The following is a 25,449-nucleotide window of genomic DNA, read 5'->3' as shown; positions in this document are numbered from 1 at the left end:
AAATGCAAAACATCTTACATTAATCTACTCACCCAGTCTAATCTTTGTAAACCTAAAACAATTTTTTGCTCAAATAAGATTATCCCACCCAAAACAAAAATGTGAAAGACTGCCAAGTTCGATAATATGGGAATGCTTCGCCTATAAAAGAAGTGAGATCTGAATAAGTACCAAGTTCCATACACATACCTCAGTTAAAATAGTTACTTTTTAATGATGTTACTTGGCAAGTTTTCATACACCTTATTATAAACCTACTAAACGCAATGAATCAAGTATTTAATTTTCTATTAAAACTTGCCAAGTAATCATCATTAAAAAGTAACTATTTTTAACTGAGGTATGTGTATGGAACTTGGTACTTATTCAGATCTCACTTCTTTTATAGGCGAAGCATTCCCATATTATCGAACTTGGCAGTCTTTCACATTTTTGTTTTGGGTGGGATTTCATTTATTTTGTAAGGTTGTTTATTTTATTTTTTTTCTTATGATGAAGTTAGTTAAAGAAATGTCTCATTTATACTATCTTTTAGATTTTTAATATGCACTATGTTTCTTACAAAGAAATGAACTAGATTAACTATGACTAGATTTACCAACTGACTGACATGACATGTTATTATATATTATGTTCGTGGATCAAAGTTACACATTCGTTATTTTCGAAAGTGATTCACACTTGGCCGTTTTCAGATTTTTACTTTACTTTGACTAAATACAACCTTTGTACCATTCGAAGATATCCTACTTATATTATAAATGTGAAAGTTTGTGAGTATGTATGGATGTATGTTTGTTATTCTTTCATGCAAAAACGGCTGTACCGATTTGGTTGAAATTTTGTATGTAGATAGGTGATACCCTGGATTAACACATAGGCTACTTTTTATCAACACACCACGCGGGCGAAGCCGCTGGCGGAAGCTAGTATTATATAAATATAGATAAATTTAGTTCGTTTTAGTTCCTTAGGGGTATAAATTTACACCGGGTATAAAACACCTTCATTATTTTGAAACCGACTCACACTTGGCCATTTTCAGATTTTTCCCTTTACCTTGACATAAAGACCTACCTCCATGCCAAATTTCAAGTCAATACGACCATTGGAAGTGGTCTAGGTTTTTGATGAGTGAGTCAGTGAATCAGTGAATAAGTGAATAAGTGAATCAGTCAGTGAGTGTATAGTAAAAATAGCGATTTTCTGACGTCAATATCTCAAGACCTACAATAGGTATATTAATGAAATGTTGTATTTTAGATAAGTGAGGGGGTCTCAACAGATACTAGAAATTTGATATGCGTAAATAAAATAGATTTTGAGTTACAGGGGGGTCGAATTTGGCCCGAAATGGTTCATGTAATATAACCCACGGCCGGTGTGTCGCCTTTTTTGCTCGAACTTGGCGGACACACTGCCGTGTGTCTAGATCTCTCAACCACGTTTCTTAATAAGATAGACCTACCTTAAAAGATCTGTGTTGCATATTAAATGAACTTTTTCGTAATATTCGCTAACAACGCAATGACGTGTCAAAGTCAATTAGTATTTTCATAGCGGGGCTGCGGAGTCACGACCTCAGACTAACACAATTATGTAGATGCTCCAAACGTGCCCGCTCCAGATATTCGTAGTTCTGCGAATTTCGAACATTATTCGCTTTTCAATGCGTACATTAAGTTTTGAGTCTTAAATTAAAAAAGATGGGGACTTCTTAGTATCCGATAGAACGAAGGGACGAATCATGTTAAGATAAAGTAACATTGAAGCAGATTGCTCTTTGACCAGTTTAGTGCTATACGAATGTCATTAATACCTTTGGCTATGTCAAAGTAGTATTTTCAAATGAAATGGTAATTTTATTAAAATAAATTCTATTTCTATAAGTTTTAGTTATAATGTGGTCACTTTAAATCTAGTCATGCTTGTTACTCATTACCAGTTCAATTTCGCTTCCACCTTGTTAAATCATAACTGTCGGTTACAAACTGATTTCTCATACAATTTTAGTAAGCGGAAAATTTTGCGCGGACTTAAATAATTTAATTATTCCAATATTTAATTATCAACTTAGTCCATACAAGAAGCATCCTTAACTTTGCTAATACGGCTGAAAAACGCGTATATTACTTTTTATTACACCCAATTTGGTCGAAAATACGCGCTTCACATAAATTCGTGCAAAATAAAAGCATTATAACGCAGCAACAACAATAAGCCGACGTGGGCCGAATATTTATTAAGTCGACGGTCTAATTGCGAGGTTATCTTGGTTTGTAGTATAATATAGCAGAGTTTACGTCATTTTTCCCGTCGAGTCGGCGTCGTAAGTAATTCTTACCAATTTACCCAGCGGTCTGGACTGAGTTCGTTTTGCTCACAACTTAATTATCTGGTTGAAGTTAATGTGGTGGCTTGTCATTTTCTTTAATGCTGTAATGAACTAAAATACTATACCGTTTAAAAAATGTGAGGAATCATAGTCATTGTAAAGTATATCAGGTATGCTGAGAAAGGATACCTACCAGAATTTGTCTTAAATGTAATGCGAAATAAGCCGGGGTAATTGACCGCAATGTACAGAACAATGACCCTAAATCAATAAGGTATTCAAATTAAATACACATTAAATTAGTTCAAAATTTTAATACCTATAAACTCTACGCAAACAGCTAATCTAAACAGTAATTTATCTAACAAACAAACAGTTGTATTAACGCTCAAATACGTTTGAAATTCTATCAGGATCAAAATAAAACATATGTGCTTGTCAACAACAAACATTGATTCTAAATTACTAATTCTGTGTCAAAGCGCTGCTCAATCAGAAAATAATACATCAGGACAAACCCGCCACTCCACACGTAATTTAATGAGCACTATTAAAAGCTGTCATTTATTAAATTTGCTAGCGTGGCAAAATTGATTGGCAATCAATTTGCTAGCCACTAGTAATGAACATGGATTAAGAAATAGAGCAATGGGCAATTCGGTGTTCATTATGTTACACACTATGATACATAGCATAGAATTATTGAGGTATAATGTGGAGGTTTTGTTAATAATTTGCTGATTTCTGCGGTTTCAGTTTAAAAAATATCCTGAGGGTAGACTATCTGCTAACTTTTTTATTTAAAACAGTTCAGTAGCTTTAGTAGACATGTTGGCTCCAAGAACAATATAAACTGCCTTGAGTTCAGCTTTGCAAGTAAGAACATAATTCCGAATTAATCCTAAAAATACTGTATTAGGCTTTTTTACGCGTCACTCACACACACGAATGACGAAAGACATCGGTAACCAACAGGACACGAATACTTAGATCCACCGCACTCAGGAACCACTCTTCGTACATTCAAGGTGTGAAAGTACAGTTCTTCCTTTTGCGCAGATCAGAAAAATGACATGAATTAATTAAGTATCCAGCTACTATACAACAATACTACACAAATATAGAGAGATTAGTCCTACATATATTGATATCTAAGTAGGTACTGGAGTACCCTAGAACAAAATAGCACTTTCAGAAAAAAAGTCTTTTTCCTCGTGAGTCATTTATTATTTTGGTACTTAGACAAAAACTGTCTATCGGCTAGGAGATAACAAGACCCCTCTTACACCTCACTTCTATTTATATTATTTTTCTACAAGACAAAGACAGCGATCGATGGTCTCATAAATAAAATACGTTCACAATTCTAGCTCGTTCTTTTCGTTCGGTCATTTTATATTTGTTCAGTTTACTATTTACGAATAGTAAGAGAGGTTTATAAGTTCACGATCGGACAATAATTAGCAGAAAAGAATTTATAGCACACTAATTACAACGGACTTGTCAAAGTAACTACATTTGTACTTATGTGCATAACTCGACTACGTTGCTATTTGAATATCAGTTTTAAAACAATCTGTCTAAATGAAATTGTGAGATAGGTAATATAAGAATTTTGAATGAACTCAATCGTCATCATGAATAATGTTTTTACTAAAGCTGATAAAAACTGGAAATAGCCTACAAGTATTACAAAAACAGCTCGCAAACAGTAGATTACCTATTTTTTACTTTAACAACCAAACTTCACGAAGAAAACCAAATAATTACAATTTTTATAACAGAAAAAGGCCTTTGTGAAATATTTAAGCAACTTATTTCATGTTAGTTTCAGACTTTTTTGCCGCAAAATATTCTTTTACAAGGTCTCTCATTAAATTATAAATGTTAAACGTCAAACTTGTTTAATTTTTCAGCTGATACGTTTTCCGGGCATCCGTTAACCGGATAGGCGAGGTCCAACAAATACGATTACAGGCCCGCAGTACTCATTAATGTGGCTTACTAATTAAAAATGTATGTTATAACAGCCTCGCTTTTTGCTTTTATTTAAGAGCTTGAAAGAATCAATAAACTTGTAGGTACCTCCTCCGCTGATTCTAAAGGACTAGGAATGGACATAAGTGGGTGAGCAAAAGACGGTATATAAAATACTCGTTATTACCACATAAATACTGTTAATTTTGTATATCATACTCAGTTAAATTAAAATTAATAAAAACAGAGTATATCGTAATTAAAGAACTCAAAGATACATATACAGTTCCATTTATCAGAACTCCAATAAAAATCCCCGCAAATATAAATACATATTATAATTCCGTATTGATCGACCTAATAATGAACGCTTCAAGCCCCTAACTTTACGAACATCTGGAGTTTTGTTTACTTCCAAAGAAAAGGTATTAGAAAAAGTATCAGTCCCTCAAAGTGGCTCTAATCGCTCTCATAAATATACAAGAAAAGAACAACGTAAGCCGTTAAGCTGAGAATCGATGGCGATATAATATGACATGTCATTGTGTGAGAAGAAAAATCCTTTTATCCCAATTATGTATGGGACCTAACTGTACGATGGTGTCCATTAGTAAGGTTCCATGGCTGTAACCTAATATTCGATTTGCTTTTACATTGAAGCTGGCGGTAACTTTGTTAACCTTTTATAGGAAAGGACCGGTCCAATTGAAATCGAGATTTGAGAATTCAGAATTCACAGTATATGATTAGGAAGTAAAATTGAATTTTGTAGACGAGACAGATTTTCTCCTATTCGTTTTTTCTACGGTTCGTGACCACAAAATGCTGTTGCTTTGTTCATTTTCGTTAGTATAATGGAAAAATCGAAAATAAAGTTCCAGATTCAGTATAATTATTTAATTTATGGCCATTTAATGATTAAACTAAACAAAATACATCTATCTATATTATAAACAATGAATCAACTAACGGAAGAGTAAATACCTAAGCATTGAATAAACAGGATGAAAAGCAAGCAATAAATATAGATACAATATTTCAGTTGCAACATTTTATTTTTATGTTTACGATATGTTAGGGATGGTCAGATAGGAACTTAATAAAGTGTACTTTTGAGAGAGTCTATTATTAAGTTTAGCTAAGGATTATAGTATTGACTTTAAACAGTGGTAACCTGGTCGCAGAGGTTTACAGTAACTCTGTTTAAAATAATGGTCTGCTTACGATCAGCTATATTTTGATCAGAGCTCACTACAAATATAGCTAACGAGTTATGGAGATGCCTACTTTATACATCAAATATTAGCTTTTACAAATTGAAGTTATACCATCCCTAATTGTTCAAGAGATTTGATAGACACTTAATCTTATAGATAGGTACGTATTAATTCAAATAGCCTAACGGAGTGCTCCGTCAGGAGTACACTCATTAAGAAAAGTGGGAGTTCCCTGAGCTTATTCCGGGTAATGGCCGGCCGGGCCGCTTTTCCTTGATTGCTCATTAAAATTATTTTTTAACCATTATGGACGCTATTCACTTTTATGTCCTACTTAGCGATTATGCAAGCTAATATAGGTACCTAAGTTGTTAGGGAGTCTGATGAATAAGTAAATGAATGCTGGACAGTAGGTACCTACCATATTTATGTTTACGATATGTTATATATTTTTGAATATTTTATTTATAGGGGCAGCTACAAATGAGACTACGTCGTTATGGCAGATACTTACACTCACATGCTCACAAGCTGATTTCGTTAAATAATACTTATAATTGTATGAATTTTGAAAGAACTTTAACTGGTAGCTTCGCTTTCTCCGTGGCCGAGTTCAAAATGTTTGGAAAATTACTTAGTTTACACAAAAACCATTTTATCTAATCCGATTTTTTTGTTCAAAATTACAAAATCATCATCCTCCTGCCCTTATCCAATTTCATTTGGGGTCGGAGCAGCATGTTTTCTTCTTCCATACTCCTCTATCTCCCGTCATCTCACAAGTAACTTTCTTTCTTACCATATCTACTTTCACACAATCCATCCATCGTTTTTTTGGTCTTCCTCTTCCACTATATCCGTCCACGTTCATACTCATCACCTTCCTCACAACATGACTCTCATTCCTCCGCATCACATGCCCATACCACGACAGCCGGTTTCCACGCAGTTTTTCTGATACCGGCGCCACTTTCAAACTTCCTCTTATATACTCATTCCTCACTCTATCCATTCGCGTAACTCCACACATACCTCTTAACATTCTCATCTCTGCCGCATGCAATTGTCTTTCATTCGTCGCTTTTGTGGGCCAGCACTCTGATCCATACAAGACAGCAGGTCTGACCATACTCTTGTAAATTTTCCCCTTAAGTTTAAGGGGAATACGAGGGTCACAAGTTGTTCCCGTTACCTGCCGCCATTTCATCCATCCTGCGTTAATTCTGTGCGTAACTGTCCGATCTATTTCGCCATCGCCCTGAATAAGCGAACCGAGGTACCGGAAATCGGAGCAGACTGGAAGAAGTGCGTTATCAAGCGCTATGGCTTCAGGACTGGAGAGGCCGCCGAAATCGCAGAACATGTATTCGGTCTTGTTCTGCTGATTTTTAAGCCAACATTCTCCAGTCTCTGTTGCCAACTCCCCAATCTGCTCTGGATCTCAGGTCCGTCTTCACTAACCAGGACGATGTCGTCGGCAAACAGCATGCACCAGGGTGCCTCCTCCTGTATGTCCGCCGTCAAGGCGTCCATAATAAGCAGGAAAATTGTTCAAAATTGTTCAAAGCAATTGTTCAAAATTACAAAAATAGACCAAAAAATATCTAGCATAATAATGTCATCAAGTTGCAAAAATACGCGTAACCCTTTATATGGTCATTTGTATGATGAATAACATAAAGTTTTCAGACAGCCTGTGTTATGACCTATATCCATTAGGGGACTAAAAAACCCTTTAGCTAAGTAACACGACTGTAACTGTAAAAGCTAGACTAATAAAACAAAGTCCTGTAATTCATTTGTTTGCAACGTTTTTAACACGCTTATATATTAGCTTCACTTGTAACTATGTATGTGTGTAAGAAAATCTTGGAATCTTAATTTGACCCACTTCCCGGTCTCCGGTTAGGGTAAAATTTTGCACACGCTCCGAGTTCTGATGACAATACATGACTAGCTAAAAACGTCATTACAAATCCAAAATGGCGGACTGGCTATTTGAAATGTGTGTATTATTTTTATTATATACCTAATGCAAAAGCATGTGATTCACTCTAGTATGGAAGATATAGAAACTAAGTCGAGTGACGTGACCTTCAGTGAATTCTACGCTAATTTAAATTGATTAAAGCAGGAACGTGTTTAAATAATATTTTATATTAATATCGGTTCAAAATATCACCCAACATAATTAATTTTCCAGTTATGCGTGAAAATTACTTAAGTAAATTACAGTGGCAAGTTATTAAACCAGATATTAATATTTGCACGATAAAATTTTAACCAAACCTTATAAAGATTAACAGAGTGTATGTTGGGAAAATAAATCACGCAGATAATAAGATAATTGCTATTTATTTAATAAAGAAATGAGTTATTTATTACCTCTTTCGATTTTGTAAACGATATTTTAGTTGTGTTCGGGATTTTATTTATTTGTTTTTCGCTTTATTGGCATTTGTTCTCGCAATTCCAACCTCCGTGTTGCAACTGACGTAACAGAAAACTTTAATCGAACCTTCGACGGTATCGTTGGTAGTTTTTGTGTGAATTCCTAATGGATTCTGTCTGTCTGGACTGCGGAAGGGGTATGTTGGACTCTTATCAAACCACATGCTTGTTTACCCGACACATACCACACTTGTTTCGAAGAACTTTTATTTACTTTTAGAAAGTTACTTTAGTGGACGTAGTAGGTAGTTTCTTACTAAAATGGGACTCAAGTATGTACACATTTATGTAATTAATTCCTTAGCTAGTGTAGTGGAGGATAGCGAAGACCTAATACCTGTTTTTTCTTCTTAATGAACTTTTATAGCTCTTCTATCACCGCTTAATTATTTACAGAGTCCCCGTCATATAAATATGCTATGCGAGATATTTGGCGCTGATCCATCGGTATTTTAATCTGCCCGCTATAATATCAGTTGCCTACTTTATGATGTGCTTATAATGTACCAAATTATGAACTTCATTCATTGGCGAATTATCGCTTGCTATGATCGATATGGCAGTCATAGGTTATAGAAATGTTTGTTAGATGAACAACGCCGAATGGAATGCAAAAGCAATACGATTGTTCCCTCAGTTTGACGAAGTTACCCAACTAGCACACTGGTGGAAATAGCAGCCTATTTTGCAGCTGTTAGCTGTACAGTAGTGCTTTAGGGGTTCAGAAAGTATCTTTAAGTTCTACTATTGCTTCCGTAGCTGCTCATAGCTGTAAATATCACTAAAGGCAGCAGAAACTGAACCAAATGTCACTCTAGGTTTTACAAGAGATCATTCTACAACCCATTTGTCGCCTACATCTTTACAAGAGAGTTCAAACAATTATATTAAAGGTTAAAGCTGCTAAAAAGTTGCTATTGCCGCTGATGTACGCGTTAGAACTGCATAAAGACTCTAATTGTAGACTTTTTAACGGAACTGTATAAAAAATATATTTATCACTTTTCTGCCACTAAAGGTTTCATTGCAGAAGTGATTTGTTCTTTTGCGCAGACTTAAGTAGGAATTTGATCCTCTGTTCTACTTATAGCCACATTAAGGCTTTACAATAGAAGCAGGAGATTAATAGACATTGACTGCTCATTTGGATATATTCTATTATTTTATTCACAAAGACCAGCAAGGGTCCCGTAGATTTTGTTTTCTCAATTACTGATAACGAATCAGTTACAGAGGAAAAATTATGTTTGTTTTGAAGTAATAAAATACTTATAACAGAAAATATGTATTTATAAAAAAAATCAGTAGCTCCATTTATTTACTCTCAAGTATAGTGAAACACTCCGTTTTTCCTATTTAGATGGACAGATGCAAAGTTCTTGTTTATTTTGTTGTGCATTATACGTTTGAATTATTTTGAACGGTACTCTGAAAACAAGGTAAGTGTTAAACAATTAACAATAATATGTCATCGTATGTTGGTGGAAAAGGTTGGAGGAGGCCTATACCCACGATGGGGTTCATAACCAAAATTAAATTAGATAAAAAAATTTAGATATAATATCAAACTAACACTAGATTATAAGCACAATGAAGTACTAACAACATTTGAAAAGTAAAATAAGGGTTATGAAATAAACGGCTTTTTATTTTTTTTATTATTTATTATATCATCGTATTATGGAGTTTCCAACGACTTCTACGGATCTCTAAACAAGTAGCCATTAATGTGGTTTGATATCTGCAGTATCACAGTGCAGGCTTGAACTGCAATAGTGGTACAGATATTACTTGGACCTTCAGAAGAGTGAAGCTTAGCGCTATGAGGCGCAGAGAGGAGTTTTTAAGGTTGAAGTTGCAAGTTAAAGCTGCTTTTAATGGACGCCATGTTTACAAAATAATTATTTATTATATAGCAATCGAGAAATTTATAGGTTTCTATCGCATTTGTGGTAAAATATATCTAAATATCAAACAAGCAACTTGCTAAAAACGAATGTAGTCCAATACATAATTTCAATATCGTGTAGGTATGTGATATAAAAATATTTTACGATATTCTGAGGTAATTATTGAGGCGCATTAAAAATACTTCAACAATATCAACTATATGCACGATAAACTGATCTGCGTTTGTAGCTACTTACCATATAATACAAAATATAGCTCAAAAACACTTACTTTCACTTAATATTTATTTGTATTCAGTAATGTCTGACTCAGGAACAACAAAATATATTTTATAAATGAGAGACAAGGAACGATCAGTGAAGTTTTCTTCGTTCAGCTACATTTGTCATTCATTCAATAATCGCCATAAGAGCTTTAGTATGGTGTTAATTATTAGTTGCCGCTCCTGTATGGCTTTTATGCCTCTACTATGAAGTTCTAATGGGACTATAGACTGCAAAAAGTTGTGCCCCTTTGGCTGCAAAGCTGCTGCATAAGGTCTGTAGTGCACGCTCTGGCGCTTGAGCTTGGCACCTTTAGTAATAATCGGATTGGCTCTAAAGCTCTTAAGCAACAGTTTTGTGCTACTTGGGATTTGAGGTTTTCCGATATAAAAAAATACATATCCAGGCTTCAACCCCAAAATGTTTGACATAAATCCTTTTCCTCGATACGTAGCAATGCAATATTGTTTTACCCTTACAATCAAAACTAATGCTATTGTGGGGTGTTGCGCAAATTATGTTCCTGATTGGTTTCCATTTTCATAGTGCACTGCGATATTACAATGTTAGAATCTGGGAACACTAGAAACAGCATTGGTTTATAATGTAATGTAGGTGTGTATTGTTTGAACGATAACAATATTGGCATTGATAGTTACGGAATATATTTGGAGTTTCATATTCATAAAATAATGAATTTAGAATCCAGCGGTTATAAAACTTATTCAGGGTCGTAATATTTTATACAAGTTAAAATATCAATAGCTCGTTTATGGACTGGAAAAAATATATATTTCAATAACAAATATAGAAAAGAAATCTCTTTTATGTTAAGTTTAAATATATGAGAAAGATTATCATATTTTTAATACACGAAATCCCGTTTGTCATTTACAGGTGCTGATATAATTTTGTGGCGGAAGAGAATGATTCGCTTTATTTTGTTTACTGAAAAAAATATTATCGGTTTTTTGGTTCAAGTCTTTTGCCGTGAAAGGAAGTTTTTATATTGTGAGGCAAACAATAAAGAGCAGTCGGCAATCGCCCTTTGTCCCCTTTGTATACTGGCTTCATTTCCACTGCGTGTTTACTTTTTTTAGAACTGGAAAAACAGCAGCTTAGTGCTGTCAGTTGGTTTCTGTCGTCCCGTTATGGTTTGACAAGAGAATGTCTTTTGTTTAAACGTAGCTTTAGCTTAATAGCTTTTATAGAATTTGTTGATTCTTTTCGTCGCTGATCGGTATGTTAAGAGTGAATTAAATAGGTTGTTTTCCTAATAAAGGATCTATCCACTTCTAGAATGACAAGTAGGTAGCTCAGTAGCTCAGTAATGGCTTGCAGACGAGTGACTTACGGTCTAAAAGGTGACATCGATATATTTGGGAAAAGAATGGACAGGTTTTAATCGTTCTCGTCTTATTATTTTCATCAAGTACTCAGTGTTGTAGTTAGTATAATACGTAGTGGTAATGTACGATGTAGTACTTTCTCATACAAAATTGTTGACACACTTAGGCATGTCTTGTTTTGGTTCCTAATGGAATACCCATTAAACGGTTATCTTAAAAGTCAGTCAAATGCCAATATATTTTTCCATCTAAAAGTTTTAATTAAAAGTTTCAACTTCTGCTGACTAATAAAATAAGGATAAGAATATAACTTCATTCTCATAAAGTTTTCTAGGATCTTTAAACTGTCATATTTTATGACCACTAACTCAGTGCTGGAAAGGATTTTTGTCCAAACTTCAGAATCGTTCTAGTTTTTTACTTTTCGATAAAGTATCTAATGTATTACATATTAATATTGTCCAAAAAGGGTTAAAATTTCTCAATTTTGATTCCATTTTAATTTAAAAGATTATCCCAAATAAATACGATATTACTGTCACAATAACTGAAATATGAGATCAGATAACCTCTAAACAATAGAATTTCATTACGTTTTATATGAACTCGACGTTTTCACAGTTCCAATTGCCCTGAATTCTACAAATAAGATGTTTACATAGGACATAGGAATTACGAACAAATATAACTCTCCCTTGCGTCAGGATGAATAGCCAATTTTCGTGGAATGGATTGCCAGATCTGGAGATAACTTTGACCTGCGCATTCAAAATAAGAGGGGAGTTACAGGTTTCGGAAATTACCTAATAAACTAACAAAACATGTAGATTTTATAGCGTAACGTAGGCAATAGGAATTTATTTGAATTCTTTAGATTAGGTGACTTTTTCCGGTGGAATGAATAAACTCTTCACTAGTTGGAGTCAAATAGTTTTTTTTTGTAAATATTGTGTAGGTTCTAGGTATATTGGATATAAATGCATATTCTAGTGATATGGTTTCCACAATGTGCTTACAGTACGTTTTCAACCGAAAAATTATGTCATATTTTGCATATTAAAATATAGTTTCCAAGTATTTCCTTTCACAATTATAGACATAAATTGAACAGTTATTCCCGAAAGCACTAAGCGGCTTTTACTAAAACTATATATCGATTTCTTATTGAATTGAATCAGCGAATGATAATTTCAGTTAACATTTTAATTTGTTTTAATATTTTGAGGTATGAAATACAGCTATTTCGCTTCAAAACTTATTCCGTATTTCCATATACATGTAGTGTAGTTGTAAAGTTATTTTCTGTACATGAGGAACTAACTCTTTACAAATCTCGAGGGAAGTACTAATTTGCATGACGAAGTAACGAGTCTCATTGTGAACGCACTCAGAGCTACGAAAGGTGAGATTTTATGCTAATTCCAATTTTACCTAAGTCTGCAATCTGGGTAGCTAAAACCAGCTTTTCAGCTAGAAATACTAGAGTTGTACGGGTTCGCTAGAGAAATAAGTAAAACTTACTTTCCTAGGCATACATTGTCTGAAAAAATAAAAAGTGGAAAAATGAGTAATAAGTATTAAAAAAACATTAAAGTTTCTACTCTTATCATAAATAATAGGCTTGCTAAACTCACATAAGTTTTAAGGTTCCTCAAATAGCCTAACTATATTCTAGTTCATAATTTCCCGAAATATTTTTTTTAGATAGACCGTACTAATACAATCATATCGCACGTCGTACGTTATTCGTAAAATTATTCATATCCTCTTTTGGACTCCCGTTTGGATGGTATCGACATCTCAACTGATCACGTTTTAAATTAGGGTCTTATACGGCTACAAGGGTTTTTTATTCCTGTTGAATTTAATTCAAATTAAAGTGCAGTACCATCGTTCCATCCGAAAGCTTCAGCAATTGTTGCGGGAATTTAAATTAGGGGTTAAAAGGTCGCGTAAAGAGAATTAAGGGGTAAATTGTCATACTATTTTCTTAATGGGCTCAGTTGAAATTACCTCTGCTGGTGAGACGGAATGAACAGATTAAGAGAAGTGGCTTTGATTCTGGGAAATATAGCTCATTAATGTAGTGGAATTTTATGTCTTAATTTTTAATGTTCGTCTTCCTCGAAACATTTTGTGGCTATAATTTATTTAGTTGATAATTTTCAATATCAGTGAAAATAAAATGATTTCCAATAGGTATATTTAAAAATAAAAATATATTAGGTACCAATCAATTAAATGTACATTAATAATTTCAACAAAAGATTTCACAAAGAGTAGAAAGTAATATTAAAACGAACGGAAATATCAAATGGCGTCCATAAAGAATATAAATAACGTTCCAAAAATAATATCTGGAGGCTCATCTTAATATCATATTAATGGGGAACGATTTGATAATATTCCCTTCCGCTTCATTAAATTTATTTTCGAAATTACTTTCAATTATTGTTGTAATGTTTCTTGGTTTTGAATTCCGTACGCATTGTTTCTTGTATCTGTCCAAGAACCATTTTGAATTGTGTGGACACCCTGTAGTTGGCTTCGTATTTTTTGCAGAGGTCAATGAAGGTTGGATGTAGGTACTTGAGCACGCTATGGTCTAGTGTGGGGAACATGTGGTGAAGGGTGTGGTCTCCGAATAACGTCATGACGAGGAACGCGTTCCCGTTGATATCCTTGCGGTCCAGGAGAGCTTCCACTTGGTGCATGCCCCAGTCTGGTGTTTCGCTCCTGGAATTTATAAGTTGGAATGTTAAAAAATGAAGGTTTTCACCAAATTGTTTAATAGATACGTGTAGTAATTGGCACCAATAAGTACTTATTTATTTTACTTTGAATCAGAAATGTTTTTTTTTTTATGCTTGCGACTTTGCTGAGGTGGTTTATAGTGGTCTCGACAAACAATGTCTCGGTTACACTATCAGTCTAAAAACAATAATGAAATTACGACTGTGTTACAATATTGATAATAGTATTGACAGAAATGAGAAAGAAATATATTATAAAATCTAGACTGCTTTAGAGATATTGTACAATCTTATGTGTGATCTCGCCGAATATTCAATTACAAATGTTTTTTTGCAGTGAGCTGTTTCGTTATGTTCACAACGGTGGGTTGGGACAACTAATACCATGAATGTGTCAGTCATTGAAACTAGCAAATGTCCCAGGTTGATTCAGAGTCCTTACTTAACTTCAAAGTAACTTTGTCCTTACTTAGGTATCAAACTCGAAATCAATCTCAGATTCGATCTTTTAAGTTAAAAACAAAAGACGGCTAGTTGTTTATGGAGCTATCAAATGCACTTTTCATTTGTTACTCACGCAGGTTCATCGCCGTCTTTAATAGCATCCGGATGATGATGAGCAGCATTCACTCCAATAGAATAAAACAGCAAGCTGCCAGTACAATTGATCCAAAGCCACGTGGATACCACGTGAAGAACGGGGGCGCCACTAGCGAGGCACATCCAGACTGGAAGGAGTAAGCCAATGGCATCGTGCCAACGGTAGTGACTCTTGAAGAACCCTTGGCGAAGAAATATTGAGAGGAACCTGGAAGGTCAATGTATTTTTTGTTAGTATTGTTTTGTTTTGTCCTGTAAGTAGTCTCAGTAAATATTTTGATAAGAGGGTTAGAATAGATACCTATTAAAGGACAATGCTATTCTTTGTATGGAAGTTGGGCTCAAGAGTTGCCCACAGTAACTGCATAGTGTATTATGTTCCATAGGCTTATAATAGGTCCCAGACCGAAATATTTCGAAATCTATCCCAGGAGTCCTGAGAAAAACTGGTTTGACTCTTATTCAATATTACGAAAAATATGCTTACGAACTCTTAATATTCCACTTTTATTACCTTAATTGAAATTAATTATATAAATTGACAAACACGAGGGGTTGCATACGACAACTTTTTTTTAACCAACTTCCAAAACTGGAGGAGGTTCTCAGTTCGTTTATATTCTTTTTACGTTTGTACGAGCATAACTCCGCCGATTACCAAACGATTTAAACAATTATTTCATTTTCCAAAGGGCTTACTTCCCAAATGGTTCCTTTATCATCCGGTCCAGGGTCTGATGATGAAACCCTAAAAAATCGGGTGCAACTCTCAAAAATTGTAGGCACATATCAAGTAAAACCTTGTCATTTGGGTAAATGTCTCCGACACCATAAAACAGTGGAGGTTAAGATCTGACCTGACGATGAAGGCGACAGAGAGACTAGGGAACTCCTCAACGGTATCTACTAACTACATCGTGTTTGAGCTTATTTTATTCGTCTTGATAAGATTTTTCTAGTACATAGCTCATAGCGCAGGAGTCTTGATCTTCTAGATTTTGTACTGCGGTAATTGCCTTTTTTTCGGGAAATCAGGGTCAGTTCTTATTAGAATCCAATGCTTTTAGAATTTATTTTAAAATCACAGTAAGTAAAAAAAATAACCCATTCCAACATTTTCCACTACTGGATAGACCGCCACATCGCGCTAATTGGAAGAAAAGTCTTGTCCGGTTAATTTCGCGGGAGTCCAGGGACCGATTTCAAAAATATTTGGTTTTCGTATTAAGAGTGAAGTAAATAACCTATTTTGACAACTCCCACTACTGGGTAAATGCCTAAGACTTTGTAAAGTGACTATCTATGGAAAACATTTGAACCGGTTTTCCTCGGGACCCCTGGGAGCGATTTCAAAAATATTTGGGTTTCGTATTAAGAGTGAAGTAAATAACATATTTTGACCACTCCTACTACTGGGCAAATGCCTAAGACTTGGAAAGTGATTAGCTATGGAAAACATTTAAACCGTTTTCCTCGGGACCCCAGGGTGCTATTCCAAAAATATTTTAGTTTCGTTTAAGAGTGAAGTAAAGAATTTATTTTCACCACTCCCACTACTGGGCAAATGCGTAAGACTTTGCAAAGTAACTATCTAAGGAGAACATTTGAACCGGTTTTCCTCGGGACCCCTGGGACCGATTTCAAAAATATTTTGATTTCTTGTTAAGAGTGAATTAAAGAACCTATTCCAACCACTCCCACTACTGGACAAATGGCACAGGCTTTGTAAACAGACTGTTCACGTGGAACATTTAAACCGGTTTTCCTCGGGACCCCTGGGACCGATTTCAAAAATATTTTAATTTCATGTTAAGAGTGAAGCAAAGAACCTATTTTGACCACTCCCACTACTGGACAAATGCCAAAGACTTTTTTAAGTGACTATCTAAGGAGAACATTAGAACCGGTTTTTCTCGGGACCTCTGGGACCGATTTCTAAAATATTTGGATTTCGTATTAACAGTGAAGTAAAGAACCTATTCTAACTATTCCCACTACTGGGCAAATGGCTTGAGCTTTATAAAGTGACTGTTCGAGTTTGACATTAGAACCGGTTTTTCTCGGGACCTCTGGGACCGATTTCCAAAATATTTGGATTTCGTGTTTACAGTGCAGTAAAGAACCTATTTCGAAGACTTTCACTACTGGGCAAATGGCTCAGGCTTTGTTAAGTGACTAACTATGGAGAACATTTGAACCGGTTTTCCTCGGGACCCCTGGGACCGATTTCAAAAATATTTTAATTTCGTGTTAAGAGTGAAGTCAAGAACCTGTTTTGACCACTCCCACTACTGGACAAATGGCTCAAGCTTTGTAAAGCGACTGTTCATGTGGAATATTTGAACCGGTTTTCCTCGGGACTCCAGGGAGCGATTTCAAAAATATTTGCATTACGTGTTCAAAGTGCACTATGGAACCCCCTGGAACTACTCCCACTGCTGGGCAAACTTTGAGCCCACACCCTGGCATTGTCCTTTTACTATATTTCAAATTTTGACTTTATGATATTATATTTGACAACTGCTTTTCATAGATTGATATGTCATTCTTACTTTCTTCTAAGGCTTATTTAGATAAATTCGGATTAAGTAAACGCAAAGATAAAGCAATTGCTACCCAAACTGATGAATTCGGGAAAGCAAATATATTAATGAAACTTCGTCTAGCTTAGAAGTCATGATAATTTCCATCACATTATTTGGATTCGAGTTCTGAATGCCTGATTGAATCTGAATCTGTAATAGTAATTGACGCCAAGTGCCCTTTGGAAATGTTTATATATTTCGGGTGGCTATCGCAGTTGTTTTTAAAACCGGTTGGAATCGAATGTGTAAATTGATAATAACTTAATTTGCGATAAAAAGGCCAACACGTGAATTATTTTTGAGATATAAAGATACACCGTGAAGATTTTGAGTTGAAATCTGAGCAGCTTTGTGACAAGACTAAACCTTTTTTTTGTACAATGAAACCAGGGGACAAAATAACAAAACCTCTTCAAAAATTATTGAAATCTTCAATGATAAGCTCTACAAATTATAACGCATTGCTAAAAAGCAAATAAGAAATATTAATTCTGAACTTGAAGAAAATCGCTAACCCGACTAAGTTTAAGAAGAAGCTAATTCAAACTAACATTATTCAAAACACAACTTACCTTTTGATAAAACTTAACAAGAATACGAAAGGAAAGAAGAATATTTCTGTTATAAATCCCAACTTGGCGTGCAGTGGTTTGTCTTTCCTCGGATTGTAGAACAGAACTGGTTCTAAAGAACTGATTTCCAAATCCATCAGGGTGTTTGTATAGAGATGGTGAGAGAGTACGTGGGATACTCTGAAATCTCTGTAAAAAATATAAGGCCAGGTTTAATCTTTCCTAATATTTTGATTGTAAAAGTAACTCTGTTTGTCTGTCCGGCTTTCGTGACAAAACTTCTGAAACATTTTTAATGAAATTATACATCTAGAATCAGATCCAGGATATAGGCTACTTCTTATCTAGGTGCGGGTAGTATATGCCACTGTATCCGGGAGGACCCGCGGTAATCAGCTTCTTAGTTATAAAGCAATAAAAAAGTATGGTCAGTAAGTGTAGAAGTAATGATGTTTCCTTCATTCGGAAAATAAACATAATGGAAAAATAGAATTGACCGCTTGTAACAACCTCAGTTACCTACGTTCCGCTGATTTATGTCATCTCTATGAGAGTGTTTTCAAGAACCGTAACAATCCAAAGTAAAGTAAAACCAAGATCAGATAAGTAGATAATTCCTATAAAATAAACCTCAAGTAAGTAGGTACTGGTGAACATGGAAGATAATTTTGACTAAGTTGAAAACATAAATCTATTCATTTGTAAGGCATCCAAATGGAAGGTAATGGCCTCCCATAAGAATTGCTCTTTGGGATTGTTCCAATTCTATAATGGTTGTTTGAGGAAAATAGTTAGACTTTAGAAAGTTTTAGCAAACAAGGATTTTTTTAAAAAATCTTGCTGAAATATTTATTTAACTATCTTACGTATCTTAGAACGTATTTCGGATAGGTTAAACTGCGCTTCAACTAAAGGTTCACGCTTACATAAAATACTACTAAATGTTTCATTCATTTGTAAAAGTAATAATTTAATACAAATTTAATACTACGAGCTAATTAGTATAATTAAGTTGAACGTGACGGCGTCATACAATTAATACGTTCTAAGTATACGTCAAAAGGGTTAAAGACATCAGAAGAAACTTTCAAAGCTAAAACTTCTTAATTTCTGAGAGAAACGTCTTGCCTTGATTAAAAACTCTACAATTTTCTCATCAGCATAATTAAGCTCCGTAGTTTAAGTTCGTTCTGGTAATCATGCTGGTTAATACTTAGATTTTTAGTGTGGTTAAAGAAGATATTAAAAACTGCCAGTTAGACTATATTGCATTTATGCTGACCAGACGTAATAATCTCGAAAAAAATTACTAAGACAATATTAATTGTGAGTAGTAAAACACTCACCTGTAAGACCACATGCTCATATTAAACAAATACATTCTCCAATTAGTTTTTCTGTGTATAAAATTGTGGCAGGCTACCGTTAAAAAGGCCAAGTTTACCGACGCATACGCGTACCAAAACTTTACAGCGAAATAGTTGGTGACGGAGCAGGCACACGCCGAACTAATGAGCAGAGATACAAACAAGCCATCTGTTATATAATCTGCAGTCTTAGATGCATCCTTAGGGATTTTCTTGAGCTCCTCAAAAGCCGCTCTCTTTAGCGTTTTATAAAAGCCATCTTCTTTGAACGTGAACGGCGAATTACGGGGAGTCTTTGCATCCCTTATATAATATTGTGTAAGAATTTTCTCTGTGGATGGGTTCAAGTGATGAGATTCAAAAGCTTCAGTTATGTCGGTGCCCTGTAATTTCAACATTAAGCTATGAATAAATTATAGTTTTTGTACACTATTTGCTAAAATAGAGCAACTAAATAATTAATTTATTTTCAGTAAACATTGCAACTACTGCGTTACCACTTTGCATATTGCATTAAATATTGAACAGTTTTGAATATTTCCCGCAAGCAATATAAAAGACTTCACTGTTCAAATATCAGAATGTCTTCCAAATCATTGAAAACGAGTAACGTTATTGCCACGAGGAATAGCAATATTGATTCCCTGCTCGAAGAAACGATAGACTCTAAGCACCTATTAAATATTTGGCTTTGTCTTTAAATTCTTAAAAGTGCGCCCTATGAGGTGTTTAATGCAGGAGGTACTTTATATTTATTTTCGAGAGGTAAAATAAAAAGTTTAGTAGCACATACTTGGGTGAGTTCCAGCCATTCTTCACCTCCAGGGTGGCGCTTCATAAAGCTCGTCAGGTCGTATAGTTTGTCATGAATACGCCATAATCCTTCGGCGCCGTCGTCCATTGCTTTCCCTGAGAGCCACTGCACCGGGTCTCTTAGTCCGTCATCTCGTAAAGATGGGTACTTTAACTGGGGAAAACTAACGTGAGTATTTTTATCTATAGCTCTTTGTTGAGCACCTTCCACCCACTCCGAATTTGGAGCCATTTTTATTTTATTAAATTAATTTAGAAATTTTATAATCACGCCACAAACAACGCGACTGGCGTGATGCACTCAACACACACTGCAATGCATATGCTATCTCGACTAGTAATTTAATGACTTTCATTAACACAAATATTAGTTAGTTGATTGGTTCCTTTGATGTTGTAAATAGAATTAAATATTAAATTACTAGTACATTAGTCAATAAGCGATAGTAATTAGGCGTTAAATGTCGTTAAATTGTTGTTAAACTGTTAATGAAGCTTAGGTTAATATTAAGCTTTGTGCATACTTAGGCTAATTAATAATTGTTATCCTTATTATGAGGCATTTTTATTAGGAGAATTATGATCATTCGTGATAAAATTTAAATAAATACCTTAATGAAGAAAAATTGCTCCTTACATGAAATACTTTATTTCAGGGCGGTTGATTGATTTTGTAAGTTGATTGTTTTTTGTCTATTGGTCTTGACTATTAACGATATTTTTAGTTGTATAAATTTAATTTAAGTGTTGTCTTTTTTTCTCAATGATTATGTATTCTATAACTAGTTTCAGTATAGAAACACCTTTATGATCATATTGCAAGTGCATGGATTACGATAACCTTTGAGATAGACCTTAGATATATTTGTTCATTACACAATGTTTATTCGTTCTTAATCTAACACTTAAGCTTATGGCACATTATAGCGGCACCGCAACAGCACGGCTGCAGCACGTCGCCTTGAATTAAGACTACGGCTAGCTGCCAGCGCGCTAACTACGCGTTGTCCGCAAGGTGCCAGCTCGCCGTCCGCGCGCCGTCCGCGCGCCGGCCGCGCGCCGGCCGCGCGCCGGCCGCGATGTGTAAGCTTGCTGTCACCGCAAACTCAATATTATTTTAAGACAGTTATGATTGAACACGACGTAATGACGTTGTATCGCTGCCGACTCGGAGTCGGCGCGTAATGAGCATGCCGTCGGCGTGCTGTACGCATGAGGTCCACTCGCTTGCAGCACGCGGACTGCGAGCCGAGTTGTGTGGTAGCGGCAAGCGCGCTGACTGCTCGCCGTTGGCTTTTCCATATTGACATTACGAAATATATTATAATATACACGATTTAATGCTCTAAATTGAATGACAACTTAAATGCTGGTGTGGAGCCGTGCCGCTATACTGTGCCATGACCCTTACGCACCCGGTAAAATAACAATCGTGTTATTTGTAAAAAAATCGAAAGTATTTTTTCTTTTTTAGCATTTTGCCTAGACTAATTGATTATGGTTCATTAAAAAAAGTCATTTGCATTCTCGTAATGGTTCACAATGATATTCCATTATTTTATCGAATTCCGGTTGTGTCAAAGTTTCATGTTTACATTTAATTATACAACTTACTATGTTATGTGTGTAAATGGTGTCTTAAGTGATTACAAATCCACACGAAACTCGTTTGATGTACTTGAATAAACTGTATGGCAAAAAATGAGCCGTCTTCTCATTACGATTAATGTTTTCAAGAGTTAAGTCAAAAGTACAATATTAACTTTCTATTTTATGCTGTTAAATATTACTTAATTGATTTTTATTTCAACCATTATTCACACACTGCTGTCGAATTGACATCTTTCTTTGAAATCGTCTGAAAATAACGAAGATTTTTCAAAAAAGCACATAATTTTAGGCATGTTTAGATCTCATGTAGAATAAAGTATTCTGTTTCACTCGTAGAATATGTAATAGCAACGTTTGCCAGCTGACTCTCCGACGTTTTTTCGGTTATAGTTCTTTGAACAGACCAAGAATCGTAAAATATATATTTTAGTACTCAATTTCAGTGTGCTCTTGTAAATCCTTGAAAACTTCTGCGGGACCTACTTTTGAATGAGATTTCATTAGCATTTTAGGTTTATCTTTGAAATCATAGGTACTCTTAAACCAAAGTTTTACTAATTACTAAAACGATTTTTGAAACATTCAGTAATAACCGAAAGACATATTTTTTTGTTCCCGAGATTTAATTACTGCTATGTTTATAAGCATAATTTTTATCACATGAATTGATATCAACTAAAATTATATAGTCATATAAAACAGTTGAATACCGGCAAACTGATTTAAACTGTTTCCAATGTTTGGACAGTGCGCATGTTGAGTGATAACAACGTCAATTAGTAGTGAATTACGAGAAAACAAGATGGCGCCCAAAGACACGAGTTATATAGAGTGGGCACATCAAACAGCAGCTGAGAAAAAAACCCACGTTAGTTTCCCGCAATTGAAGTACCCTTCGTTGAGAGACGGCGGGTTCCGGGATCCCGTACAATGGTTAGAAGGAAAGGCCATGGACGATGGAGCAGAAGGTTTATGGAGAGTACGTGATGGGCTTTTTGATTTCAACGACTTTTTAGATAAGCATCCCGGCGGCTCCGAGTGGCTTGAGCTATCTAAGGTAACCTAATTACCCTTCTCGTATATTTTTGTTGTGAAGTACGGTCTAGGTTCGTAGTAATAGAATATGAACGTCAATTTATTCTGCTAGAGCAATATTTGTGTTGTCGTATTCTATTTAAGGTACAGTCAAGAGTTAATCATAGCATGTTTGAATATCTAATTTCGGAACTATTGTAACATTATGAACATTTCTAGGGTACAGACATAACAGAGGCTTTTGAGACTCATCACTTAAACCCAGTCGTAGAAAAAATGTTGGAAAAGTATTATGTGAGAGATGCTAAGACTCCCAGGAATTCTCCTTTCACTTTTGAAGAGGACGGATTTTATAGAACATTGAAACGTGCGGTGAGGAAAGAAATAGAGAAAATTCCAGCAAGTGAGCGAAGGAAGCCAAACTATATTATTGACGGACTTTTTGCAACGACATTGATATCGTCTGTTATATCATGTTGGGCTGCCAACTATTGGGTTGTGATGATTTCCTACTTGGTGGCGTCTCTAAGCCTTGCATGGACTTGCATAGCGTCCCATAGTTACATCCACATAAGATCAAATTGGAGAATGTATCTTTTTAATTTAACATTATGGTCTTACAGGTTAGGGTCTTTTTGATTTTGAAAACTAATATACCTATTCTAATGATAAAAGATTATTGACTAACAATATTTATTTTTACAGGGACTTCAGAGTATCACATGCACTTTCTCATCATCTTTATCCAAACACGCTTATGGATCTAGAAGTCAGTGCCTTCGAACCAATAGTGTTCTGGAATCCAAGGAAGAAGCCTATATACTCGTATCTTACTATTGTAATCGAATGTATTTTCTTCCCGTTCTCGACGACTTTGAATTTCTTGAAAAGGTATGATAGTATTTCTCTATCTCATTTGAACCTGGAAAACTGGCTTTTCTATCTTCATTACTTCTGTTTTATCAATATCTATGTCTATGTTTACAGATTCGTCAGTAATTTCGTCCGTAAAAACTTCTTCAAACGCCACTACAGATGGCACGATGGTGTTGGCTTTCTTCTCCCCATTTTTATGTACATCGTCAGTGGTACTACCTTCTATCATGCTGTCACCTCTTGGATGTGGATCGTTTGTACTGGCAGCTTCATCTTTATGAGTATTGGGTCTAACGCTGCTCACCACCATCCTAAGATCTTCAAAGATGGTGATCAACTCAGGTAAGCTCACTTTTGTATTAATTGATGTAGTTTTTTTGTTATCCCTCCACGTGCGATGTAAATAGTGATATCATAAGTGCATCAGCTATTTAACAGACGTATTAAATATCCATTAGCGTTTCTAATACCAGTTTTAGGATTGAGTAAAATTAAGTAATACGTCTTTCCAAACAAACTGTGTACAATTTCGTTCAAATAGCGTACATTCGAAACATATTTTAAAACTTCTATTGTAAACAGCAATACTTTAGAACCATGTCACATGCAAAACTAGTTTTCATGACATTTTTATAGCTAGCTCATAAAACTTGAGTTTATCCTATACTCTGTACGACGTTAAGTTATACCTATCATTCTTCAGGGAGAAAACTGTCGATTGGGGCATGCATGAGCTCGAAGCTGTGATGGATCGTAAGGACATCAATGGAAGCCTATTCACTTCAATGACCTTCTTTGGCGACCATGCACTGCATCATCTCTTCCCAACATTAGATCAAGTTGTTTTAAGAAATCTGTATCCAGTGTTCTTGGAGCATTGTAAAAAGTTTAGAGCTAATTTCAGATTGACGTCTTCATTTGATCTTTTTATCGGCCAAATGCAAATGGCTGTTAAGGAAAACCCTACTTTGCTGGATGAGAATCAGTAAATCCATGTAAAAATGTTATTATTATTTTTACTTTATACTGACACGGCAGTGTAATATTATGGTGCAGCCAAACTTGGATTGTTACTCTCAGGTAAAATTATATTATTCTAATAAATAAGTTAGAATGTATTACGCAGATTTATTTTTATTATATGTTTTAAAATATATGACGTATGTTTTTCACACAGCTATTCTAATCTTGTCTAAAAGGGCATGTTATTAAAAAAATATTTGTCCATTACTACCTTATCACTAGGTATACACAGTTATCAATCTATTATTGAAACATCAAACCTAAGTTAGTTTTCAAAGTGAGATCAAGAGGTCGCTGACATTATCCTAAATATAAAATTATCTTCGAAGTAAATATTTTTGCAGATAAAGAAAATAAAATAACAATGATTCTGCGGCCCCGTATTAATTTATAAAGCTCTATAATCAATATTGCAATGTTTTGTTACACAAAAGTCAATGATAAAGACGACCTTTTGGTCTCGCTGTGACTTCGTTTATCAGAAGTCGATGAATAAATTATCGCAATCAACTTTTCCTAACAATAACACGGTTTATAGAGGCTCATGCTTTGATATCAGGGATTTTGTTGATGTTTATTATTGTTATGGGGATCTCTCTATACTCTATATTAATGAAGACAAGCCGTAGAAGAACATCAATGATGCCAGAAGCTAAAGTAAGCATGGGTGGTTACTATTCCCATGAGTTTCACTATCTATTCTTCTAATTG

At 34.9% G+C, this 25,449-nt stretch overlaps 2 protein-coding genes across 2 annotated transcripts; one reads left to right on the top strand and one right to left on the bottom strand.

The window, feature by feature from the left end:
- Positions 1-13,947: 13,947 nt before the first annotated feature.
- LOC124632036 (cytochrome b5-related protein-like) lies at positions 13,948-20,575 on the bottom strand. Its single transcript, XM_047166689.1, has 5 exons — positions 20,174-20,575; positions 19,360-19,763; positions 18,014-18,202; positions 14,834-15,064; positions 13,948-14,239 (listed from the first exon to the last, which is right to left on the bottom strand). The coding sequence occupies exons 1-5, from the start codon at positions 20,423-20,425 to the stop codon at positions 13,948-13,950; spliced, it is 1,368 nt and encodes a 455-aa protein (XP_047022645.1). The 5' UTR covers positions 20,426-20,575.
- Positions 20,576-22,528: 1,953 nt separating this feature from the next.
- Positions 22,529-24,869, top strand: LOC124632162 (cytochrome b5-related protein-like). Its single transcript, XM_047166859.1, has 5 exons — positions 22,529-22,861; positions 23,059-23,462; positions 23,545-23,730; positions 23,827-24,057; positions 24,419-24,869. Exons 1-5 carry the CDS (start codon positions 22,607-22,609, stop codon positions 24,702-24,704), a joined length of 1,362 nt encoding a protein of 453 aa, XP_047022815.1. The 5' UTR covers positions 22,529-22,606; the 3' UTR covers positions 24,705-24,869.
- Positions 24,870-25,449: the final 580 nt, after the last annotated feature.

This window comes from Helicoverpa zea, chromosome 7, assembly GCF_022581195.2.
Source record: "Helicoverpa zea isolate HzStark_Cry1AcR chromosome 7, ilHelZeax1.1, whole genome shotgun sequence".
Taxonomy (NCBI): Eukaryota; Metazoa; Arthropoda; class Insecta; order Lepidoptera; family Noctuidae; genus Helicoverpa; species Helicoverpa zea.
The sequence above is the reverse complement of the archived record's forward strand: the minus strand, read 5'-3'. Positions and strand labels throughout refer to the sequence as shown.

Excerpts from the sequence above, each read along its gene's own strand:
- LOC124632036 (XM_047166689.1), bottom strand. The coding sequence starts at position 20,425 with ATGGCTCCAAATTCGGAGTGGGTGGAAGGTGCTCAACAAAGAGCTATA. Across the intron at positions 19,764-20,173 it reads AATGGCTGGAACTCACCCAA|GGCACCGACATAACTGAAGC; the intron begins GTATGTGCTACT and ends TTGAAATTACAG. Across the intron at positions 18,203-19,359 it reads ATGAGCATGTGGTCTTACAG|AGATTTCAGAGTATCCCACG; the intron begins GTGAGTGTTTTA and ends TATTTTTTACAG.
- LOC124632162 (XM_047166859.1), top strand. The coding sequence starts at position 22,607 with ATGGCGCCCAAAGACACGAGTTATATAGAGTGGGCACATCAAACAGCA. Across the intron at positions 22,862-23,058 it reads AGTGGCTTGAGCTATCTAAG|GGTACAGACATAACAGAGGC; the intron begins GTAACCTAATTA and ends GAACATTTCTAG. Across the intron at positions 23,731-23,826 it reads ACTTTGAATTTCTTGAAAAG|ATTCGTCAGTAATTTCGTCC; the intron begins GTATGATAGTAT and ends CTATGTTTACAG.